This window comes from Myotis brandtii, unplaced genomic scaffold (genome assembly GCF_000412655.1).
Source record: "Myotis brandtii unplaced genomic scaffold, ASM41265v1 scaffold84, whole genome shotgun sequence".
Taxonomy (NCBI): Eukaryota; Metazoa; Chordata; class Mammalia; order Chiroptera; family Vespertilionidae; genus Myotis; species Myotis brandtii.
Genome location: NW_005371410.1, coordinates 985,991 through 996,731, shown reverse-complemented (window position 1 = coordinate 996,731; position 10,741 = coordinate 985,991). Strand labels below are relative to the sequence as shown.

Here is a 10,741-nt window from a genome sequence, read left to right as displayed (position 1 = left end):
GAAGGAGGGAGGGCGGCTCATTTCTGGGCTGCTGCTCAGAGTCAGCGGTGGCGGAGCGAGGAGAACGGCCTCCAGCTTTTTCCTAGGCAGTTCCTTCCGCTTACCGTTTTGCCCCGACTTGCTTTAGCGCAGGGACCCTGTGAAGAGCCATAGCTCTGTAGCCGCGGAGCCTTGGGGATGTCTCCTCTCGGTGGGCATGAACCGGAAGTGCCTATGTAGGACTCCCCGCACAGGAGGGCCCTGGAGTATATTTCATTCCCATCAATTTCTGGTGTCCCATTGTTTGAAAGATTTCTAATAAATCATGGTGGGAACTGAACCCCACACTGAAGCCGTTTCCTGGAGCGTGTTCTCCAAACATGGCTTTTGTTGCCTTAACTCGTCTTCAGTTGACTGGCGTAAAGCAACGCCCGAATGAGCAAAAACAAATCTCTAGAAATTTTAAAAGTGATGCTGGACAGAACTTTCCAAGAGGTGGAACGCTAAAGCTCTTTGAAGCAGTTGGTTTAGGTTGGACAGAGTTGGTGGAAGCGGGCTAAACAGGCTTGTACTGAAGTTTCTGTTGGGATGCTCTGGATGGTTGCAATGTATCTGTACATGACAGGTGGTTCCCAAAGCCTCCAAGTTCCAGTGGTAATGAATGGAGTGACTAGGGCCTACAGTATTATACATCCATAGACCTACTAGATTGCTTTAAACTACTTGCTGTTTATAATGTTAAATTTGGGAGGTATTGGAAGGATTTTTATGTGAAACATTTCGGTTGTGAAAATTTATATTAAGTCATCTCTGGGGGAAAATTAGATAATTGGACTATAAAAAGTAATCTTGTTAAAAGCTATTATTTGATATAGGGGTATTGTGAAGCAATGCTTTAAGGTGCAACAACTGCTATTCTAATCTTATTTTATATAGAAAAGTATGAAACACCAAAGAGAGTGCTGAAAATGGAGTTGTTGTCATCTACCTTCAATTCTCCTAATGATCCATTTTAAAAGTGATGCTGGACAGAACTTTCCAAGAGGTGGAACGCTAAAGCTCTTTGAAGCAGTTGGTTTAGGTTGGACAGAGTTGGTGGAAGCGGGCTAAACAGGCTTGTACTGAAGTTTCTGTTGGGATGCTGTGGATGGTTGCAATGTATCTGTACATGACAGGTGGTTCCCAAAGCCTCCAAGTTCCAGTGGTAATGAATGGAGTGACTAGGGCCTACAGTATTATACATCCATAGACCTACTAGATTGCTTTAAACTACTTGCTGTTTATAATGTTAAATTTGGGAGGTATTGGAAGGATTTTTATGTGAAACATTTCGGTTGTGAAAATTTATATTAAGTCATCTCTGGGGGAAAATTAGATAATTGGACTATAAAAAGTAATCTTGTTAAAAGCTATTATTTGATATAGGGGTATTGTGAAGCAATGCTTTAAGATGCAACAACTGCTATTTTAATCTTATTTTATATAGAAAAGTATGAAACACCAAAGAGAGTGCTGAAAATGGAGTTGTCATCTACCTTCAATTCTCCTAATGATCCAGATGGACTAAATGATATCTTTTGGGATCAGAATTCTCCAATGACCAAACAGTTAGGTAATTGGTTATTAACATTTTTATCTGGGTAACTATTTGAGAAATGATTTAGAATTTAAACTATTGAATTTCATTTGGGGGAACAACATCATGAATTTTGTACAGTAGGTGTTTTTTGAAAATCTTATCTGATTGTATTGCTGTGATATACATGTGCTATCATAGATGTGCTAATTAAACTTGTTTTCTAAGAAATGACCACTATTTTTAAAAATATTTTTTATTTACATTTATAGAAATGTGTTTCTTTCTTTAGGTAAAGGAAGGAAAAAAAAGATTTACAACACAGATAGTGATGAGATCTCACATATTGTTAATTGTATTGCTCCTCAGGTAAATATTACTAGTTTTATAATTACTTTATGCTACTAAGTCCTTGTATAGTTCATTTATATGAAAAATGTTTTATCTTTTACAATTCTCTTTGCAGAAAATAGAGCAGCAGATATTACTAATACCTTTATTACGGAAATGCATATTCTGAAAAATGAAAGTGTAAAATAAGTAATTATACTTTTCTAAACATACCATCTTATTTTAATTTTCAATTTAGATTTTATTTTTATCAAATTTATTGGGGTGACATTGTTTAATATGATCATATAGGTTTCAGGTGTGTGTTTCTATGTTACAAGCTCTGTATATTGCACTGTGTGCCCACCAACCAAAGTCAAATCATCTTCTGTCACCTTATTTTAATTTTCTAGAGTGATGATTTTGACTAGAGCTTTGTGTTTATTTTGTTTTTAGTATTGTTTAACAATACATGGCACCATTATCAAGTTGCTAAAATAATAGAATCAGACAATGAAAATTTAAACTTTTAAGGTTTTTTTTTTTAATGATTGGTAAATGTGTATTGACTGTAGCACAACTTTTCTCCATTGGAACTGCTCTTAATACTGTTGACTTAAAAGATCATCAAGAAATATTTTAAAAGTGGGAAAAACACTGGATTTGAAGTTAGTTCTCAGATCACCTCCAGGGTTACCCCAAGCAAGCTACTTAAGCTCTCAGAACTTCAGTTCATTCAGCCATAAACTAGAATTACTTGTCTTGCTCTCTTTATTGAATTAATATGAAGGTTATATTAGATAACAAGTCTTTGTAAACTATAGAACACTATAAATATAAGGTTATGTTAAAGTTATTTATGTTAAAGTTACAGTTAAATTATTTACTGTAATAGTATCATCTGCAAGTTTATTTTTTTTAATTTCTTGTACTGCTTGAGTGAAATAGAAATATAAATTAAAGTCAACCTCTGTGCTGAAGTTGACTTTACTTTCCTCTCTTTTTTCCTTTTTTAACAAATGTAAATCCAGAAAACATCCAATTTTTGCTTAGTGTCTTTTCTATAGGAAGTAGGCTATTTTTCTTTGACACAACCATGGATAGTGACTATGTTGACCAAAAACAATAGATGGCACTGATCCAAGTTGTGGTTACAAGGAATCAGAATAATCCAGGTGAAGAAGACAGGAAATAAAGCTTCTCTTAATGGCTATAAAATATCCCAAATTACAACTATAATAGTCAAAACAACTCTGTTGGTACTAGCTCTACATTCCATGTTTGACTTGTCATAGAAATTTATTTTCCATATGGTTCATTAGTTAAATAGAATTTATGCCATAATACTACTTACTTCATGAGTTAACAATAGATCTTCATTAATTGTGAGTTTCACATGAAAGAAGCATAATAAAATGTGTTTGGGCTGGCCAGCCTAAATAGTGATAAAAAGATAGTTGAGTAAATTAATGGACTCTACCTAAGAGGGATGGAAATAATAGCTCATATAAAGAAATGGCAACAGTATGCAAGTGGTAACTTGTGTATAAGAAAAAATACAGTGAAATTAGTTGCTTTTAAATGTTACCCTTTTCAACTGAGTACTTTTAAAACATAAATCTTTGGTAATATCAAGATCTTTTTAAAAGCTTTAAAAAGTATTCACAAATGACATATTCATGTTTATTTTTAGGTGAGTTAACCTCAAATAATTATTTAAATCAACTTAATATTTTCAGAGATGGCATTTAAAAATATATGCACTTCCCTTTTAATTGGACATTCACTTTCAAGGATTCTTTTTATGCAATGTTGTTTATTTGAAGATGGGCGGTATATTTTCCAATCGTTTTTTAACTACACAGTGTGTACTCTTTAGGATTAAATATAGTGCTTAGATATCTTAATACAGTACCTGGATTGTATTGTGTAGTTATTAATGAAGACATTTTAAAAATATAACACAAATAGTATAAAAATTGTATACAAAGTACCCATGTCCATGTAAAATTGGATATATAAAATTATCATACTTTTATTCTCTAAAAATTGGAATGAATGTAAAATTACTTGCTAAATGGGCAAAAAAGAAAACCATAATTAAATCATTAAGAATGTTGTTTTTCCTAAATCAAGGTTATTGAAACAAAGGGGAAAAAATAATACTGAAAGTAAAATTAATGCTTTTGTTGTTTGGTTGGTTTTTAATGTTTTGCAAAGCTAAAATTTACTAGGATCAATTGGCCATCTAAGAAAACTGCTGATCAATTAAGGATTCTAGTAAATAACCATGAACTGACATCTTTATGTCCAGCATTTTGCTAGATAGATGCTGAACTATCATAAGAATAATTCTTGCCTTCAAGTAACCTATAATCTAGTGATAAGATTATTTTTACCTTATGTGATATTTATGTTCATTATAGGTACTATAAAAATAGAGTAGAAAATAGTTAACCTATTTTTTTGTGTTGGTTTGGTTTATAACTAATACATAAACTTATTCTCTAATATTTTACATGATCAAGTAATTGAAAGTCATAGCAAAAATATACAGGACTAAATGACTTTTTCTTTATCTTATTCGCATCAGTTCTGACCTTATACTTCTCTAACTCAATTCTGATCTTAGTTCTATGTAAGTGTTCTTAATTCAGGTCAACATAGACTGTGCAACTTTAGATAAAGATTGTAATAGGGATATGGAAAATTTGGAGAATCAAGTGACACAAAGGATTCCACATGTATCTTTATTCTTTTTAAAAAAAAAAAAATATTGATTTCAGAGAGGAAGAGAAAGGGAGAGATAGAAACATCAATGATGAGAGAGAATCATTGATCAGCTTCCTGCACACTGGGATCGAGCCCACAACGAGCCCACAAACCCAGGCATGTGCCCTTGAACGAAATCAAACCTGGGACCCTTCAGTCCGCAGGCTGGCACTCTATCCACTGACCCAAACCGCTAGGGCATGTGTCTTTATTCTTAAATCATGATGTCTGCTCACAGTTTATTTCTGATACTAATGTTTATTTTTATGAATATCTTATAAGTTGATCAGCTTTCTTTTGATAAAAATGCTTTTATTATTTAAAAAAAATTATTTAAATCACTAGAACATTTTTTTGAAAATAAGGAATTCTCAATTCTGAATATTTTCATTCCCTAAAATATAAATGTATTATTTTGCAACTTTTTATTATATCTTCCAGCTTCTTATTGTTTTGAGATTGTTTAGTAACCATCACCTTACCAGAATTTATTATTTGAGGAAAATAAATCAATGTAGTTAAAGTTTTCTTTTCTACTTTCTTTTTCTCTCTTTTTTATTTATTTTATTTTATTTTACACCTCTTTTTTTCCCCTTCTACCAAAGGATGAAAAACCAACAACAGACTCCATGCTGGGCGTGTGGATTGGTGAAACTGCTATTCCTTGTACTCCTCATGTAGCGAAAGGAAAATCAAGAGCAAAAATCAGCTGCACAAAGTAAATTCAAACTTTTTAGTTTTTTTTCTGACATTCAGTGAAGTAAATATTTTCAATAATTGATTTGGTTTTGTGATTATATCAAAAACATTTCCTTAATTTTGACGTGTAGAATTTTGTACTTAAAGTAATTATAATGTGTTAAAATTTTCATGTTTTAACATTAAAATATGTCAAATAACAATTGAATATTTATAACAACTCTTAGAACTTTTCTTATAATTTTTAACATATTTGTCTAGGTTAAAAACACAGAATCAAGAGGAAGAACTTATGAAATTGGCTAAGCAATTTGATAAAAATATGGAAGAGCTAGATGTGATTCAAGAGCAAAACAAGAGAAATCATGATTTTATCCAGATGATTTCAGAAGCAGAGACTTTAAATAATTATAAAGATAATGTACAGATGCAGTTATTACATGAGATAGTTCCTGAAATAGATAATTGTATAATAAAGAAGCCAATGAAAGAAAACACCAAGGTATCTGTGGTAAATGATCAATATCACAGTCAGAAGCCATTTGACCAAAATGCTGAAGCAGCTTTTAATGCCATTTTTGATGGTTCTACTCAGAAGTGTAGTGGACAGTTAAGCCAAGATCTGTCAGATGCCTTATGGAGCACTGTTAATACTACCTTTGGAAAGAAAAGTGCTTTGAAAGAGGAGAAAATCATTAGTAATGAAACTCAAGTTACTGAAAAACTACGAAACAAACCCCCAACATCACTTTCTCATCAAGTAGATACTCTTGGAATGACAAAATCATATGTGACTTCCAGTACTAAGGAGCCAGAAGCTTTTAATAAGCACACAGATGTATTTACTACTGGTGATTTTGAGGACGAATGGGAAAACTTACTAAATAATGAACCTTTTGTTACGCAAAATGTAGAAAGATCTGAACTTTTTTCTGCTCCTGAAACAGTCCAGATGGTTGATCAAAAAGACATTTGTATATTTAACAGTAAAAATGGTAAAAGTAACTCAAGAATGAATACAAGTCTAGATGCTGAGTTTAGAGATTCAAAAATTTTGGACGTTTCTTCAAACACACATACCAATGAATTAATAGATGCTAGAAAATACAGATTTTTACCAAATTCAAATGATAAACCAAACAAATTACTATCCATTGGAAATAAAGTAAAATTTGAGAAATCTTTTAATAAAATCATTCAAGGCAAAACTCAAGATGGTGCAGTTGCATCCGATCCGACAAAAGTAAAAGAAGATATTCAAACTAAATTTATTTCTAATGTAAATACTTCTCAAAAAAAGTCTACTTTGAACACAGGATATTCTAATGAACAGAAAAATAAGTCAATTTTTAATCAGTCATTTAAGACACCTGCTAATATAGTTCCTTTTGACTCTGCTGCTTTGGACATTGCAAATCAGACTAATGCATCAAATATGGATTCTTTCTCTGATGATTGGAATGACCCATCATTTGCCAGTGAAATTGTTAAAGCATGTCATCAATTAGAGAATACCTGGGAAGATGATGTAGAGGATGACCTATTATACCAAGCATGTGATGATATTGAAAGACTAACTCAGCAGCAAGACATGAGAAAGGACAACAAGACATCAGAAAGTATACTTGACATTAATAATAGTTCCAAACATGGAGCCAAAAACACATTTACTACATCTAAACAAGGAAGTCAGTTGGTGCAATCAACGTATTTGAATCTGAGTGATATTTCAGCACAGTCATCATCAACTGGTAGCTCACAAATAAATAAATCAGTGAAGATGCAGAAAGGGGAAATTTGTGGAAATTCTCCAAGTTTTATAGGTGCGACAACAAATTTGACTATATACTCTAAGAACTCAAGTTGTCTGATCAATAATTTGCCTGTCTCTTGGAGTAATACTGGTATTCCAGTAGAAGTGAATAGTTCCAAATCTGTTCTTATAAGAAGTTCAAGTTTGAATGTGAATTCAGATTGTATGAGTAGAGAAATAGCTACTTGTAAGAAGAAATCGAGTAGTCGGCCTCTGTTCCATGGGACCATAACAGATGAAGCTCAGAATGATCTTAACAGAACAGTTAAATTTTCTAAGTACAGGTTTACAAAGATCAAAAATTCTCAGATTCTTTCGCAGATTAATCAAAATTGTATACCAGAAAGTATCTCTGATACCAAAATTACAAAGAGTTTGGAGAAAAACAAAATTCCTGTCAACTCATTATGTGGGAAGGCTGTTCAACAGCAATCTTTGATGAAACCTGAATCTTCGAAACTACCTTCAAAAGGTATGTATCAAATCATTTCCTTTGAAAGATTATCATCTTGGAAAGTAGCCAAACTAGTATTTTGTTGTTGTATTGAATTTGCATAACATGTAAAGTAAAAATTATGATGTTTAACTATGTCATAATGTGATTCTTACAAATAATTATGTTGTAATATACAAAGAGTGGGCGATTTGTTTTCAAAAGACTGCATCAAATTCTTTATCAGCATTTAATACAGTGACTAGCATATAGTAGGCAGTCAGTAAATACTTGTTCAATGTTTTCTGAATTATTTTGTGAAAAATCATACTTTAGAAATATATATATATATATATATTACTGTGTGATACTGTTTATGAAATATCTCATTGTTTTAAAACTTGAATAATCTTACTATGTTTAGCAGAACATTAAGGTGAATAATATTTGAAAATGTAGGACATTTTCATTAAATACCTCTTCTAGTATAATAGCTGATATAAAACTCTGTTAGTTGCAATAAGAATTCTAATTACTTACTCAGTACAACCGGTCATCTTTCATTCTGCCAGTTCCTCTTTTCCCAAATTCTCATTTCCATCAACATGTTCTATTGTTTCTACCACAAAAAATATATCTCAAAATTGTCCATTTTTCTCACGCTCTACTATTACCGCCCTTTTCCAAGCCAACATTTATTGACTAGACTACTGCAGTTCTTTTACCTGTCCCATTTCAATTCTGATCTCCAAACAGCAGAATAACCTTTTACAAACAAATAGGTAAACTGCATTCCTATGCTTAATGACAGCCTTCAATTGCTGACTGTATTTCAAATAAAGTTTGAACTTGACACTGTTATCTAAGGCTTAGATTATCTCTCTTTAATCTTCCTGTCCTCTTTTTTCCTTTACTTACTAAGCTCCAACTATACCAATAGTCTTTCAGTTCCTCCAAAGAAATAGGTTATTTCCTATTTCAAGAGCTTTGACTGTGCTATTCCCAACTAAAACTACTTCCCAACATTTCACCCCACCCCACCCTTTGGTGCTTTTTTATCCTTAGGTTTCAGTTTAAATATTACCTACCCTCTCACAGAGGCCTTCCTTGAACAATTTGTAGGTGAGTCTTTTCCTTGTAATTTTCCGTCATCGCTTATTTCCTTCACCTTTTAAAATTACAATTAAATATTGTTTACGATCTTATCAGTGAGTACCTTGGCCTACCACAGTATCTGACACTTAGAAGATGTTTGATAAATATTTGAGTGAACATCATGTAATATAATGTAAAAGGTCTGTTATTCACTGATAGCATAATATTTTTTTTAAAAGGGAATATGTCTGGCGTAACTACTAGTACTTCTTAATGCCCAATACTTGATCATAGCCTTCCGTCTGCAGATGCTATTTCCTTTGCCCAGAATAGTGTACCCACATGTCTATACCAAATCTGCCAGGCCATTTTCCATTTGCTTTTAAAAATACAATGTGTTTTTAACCACCTTCAGAATGATTTACATTCACTTTCTCTGGCTTACTCCAATACCCGGTGCTAATTTCTGTTACAGTATTTAGTATACTCACTTGTAATTATAGATTTTCTTAAATTAGTATCCCGCACTTGGAGCTAACAACATTAGACTCCTTACTGGTTATGTAGATTAGTGCTAATATGAGAAAGTTTTTCATTTCTTTTAACATTAGATCTTTGTTTTCGGTTTAGATTCTAGATAATGTTTTTGTTGGTATTACTGTTAAAATTTTCCTATTTAAGTCATCCCTCCGCTTTAAAAAAAAAATTATGTAAGTCTTCTATTTCTCCTTTCCCATACCATTTCCCAGGAAAAGGCACTGTTAACAGTTTGGAATACATCATGTAACATTTTTGTGTGTGTATAAAAATGTGTGTGTGTATACCTATAGATTTATCTAAATAGATGGAATTATATACTATATACCCCCTATTTGGCAACTTGGTTTTACCTTCACTTAATATAACTATCATTTCCTGTTAGTACATACAGATTTGCTTCAGTCCTTTTAACACACCGTATAGTATATCATTATATGTATGTAACAATTTATTTAACTGTGTCTCTATTGATGGAAGTGTAGTTTGGCTGCAGTTTTTTATATTACAAACAATCCTCCAGTGAATATCCTTCTACATAAATTTCTGTATACTCTTGAGATTATATTTGTTAATTACTGAAAAATTAATGAAGGAGAATGTTTTGAATTTTGATGGCTATCACCAAATTTCCCCCAAAAGTTACATCAATTTATATTCTTATTAATACTGACAAATAATATATCTCTACATTATGGCCCAAGCTAGATATTTTGAAACTTTAAGATTTTTCAGTCTATGCCCTGGCAGGTATGGCTCAGTTGGTTGCATGTCATACCATGCACTGACAGGTTGCTGGCTCAATTCCCAGTAAGGGCACATGCCCGGGTTACAGGCTGGATCCCCAGTAGGGGTTGTGTAGGAGGCAGCCAATTGGTGTTTCGCTGTCACATCCATGACTCTCTCTCCCTCTCTTTTTCTCTCTCTGTAAAAATCAATTTAAAAAATGTTTTAAAAAAACACAAAATAATTGTCAAATCCATAACAATTTAAAATATTTATATTCAAATAAGTGTAATTAATTGACCCATACTCCCAAAATGATACATTAACATATAGTTGTAATTCTTTTAAAGACTAAATCTCTAGAATATTTGAGTTTTCCCAAAACTTTTATCTACTAATCTGTCTGCATTATGGATGAATAATCTGCCTTCCAATTTATCTTAACAATTTTCCCTTTTAGTTGATTTATAGCATCTAATATTCTTTTTTTTTTCTAATTTTTTTAATTGATTTGAGAGAAAGAGAGAGAGAGAAAAATATTGATTGGCTGCCTCTCATACGCACCCTTACTAGGGATCAAGCCTGCAACCTGGGCCAGGAATCCAACAGGCAGCCTTTCAGTGCATGGGACCACATTCAACCAACTGAGCTACGCCAGCCAGGACATCTATACTAATAAAAGGGTAATAATGCTAATTAGAACGGTTCGACTGGACATCCTCCAGATGTCCGATTTCCTTCCAGACAGTTAGGAGGAGACCAGGCCAGCAGGGGTCAGGGG

At 32.6% G+C, this 10,741-nt stretch overlaps 1 protein-coding gene across 3 annotated transcripts in view; it reads left to right on the top strand.

Moving 5' to 3' along the window:
* The first annotated feature begins 919 nt into the window (after positions 1–919).
* ETAA1 (Ewing tumor-associated antigen 1) overlaps positions 920–10,741 on the top strand; it is a 13,429-nt gene continuing 3,607 nt past the window's right edge. The window contains exons 1-5 of one of the 3 annotated variants that reach the window (XM_014532089.1): positions 920–963; positions 1,511–1,591; positions 1,848–1,924; positions 5,263–5,375; positions 5,618–7,641. In XM_014532089.1, coding sequence (XP_014387575.1) covers positions 948–963; positions 1,511–1,591; positions 1,848–1,924; positions 5,263–5,375; positions 5,618–7,641 — 2,311 coding nt within the window. In that variant the 5' untranslated portion in view covers positions 920–947. Of the gene's footprint in view, positions 964–1,470; positions 1,592–1,847; positions 1,925–5,262; positions 5,376–5,617; positions 7,642–10,741 lie in introns of those variants that run through there. The other 2 variants (XM_014532090.1, XM_014532091.1) reach the window with 2 other exon arrangements.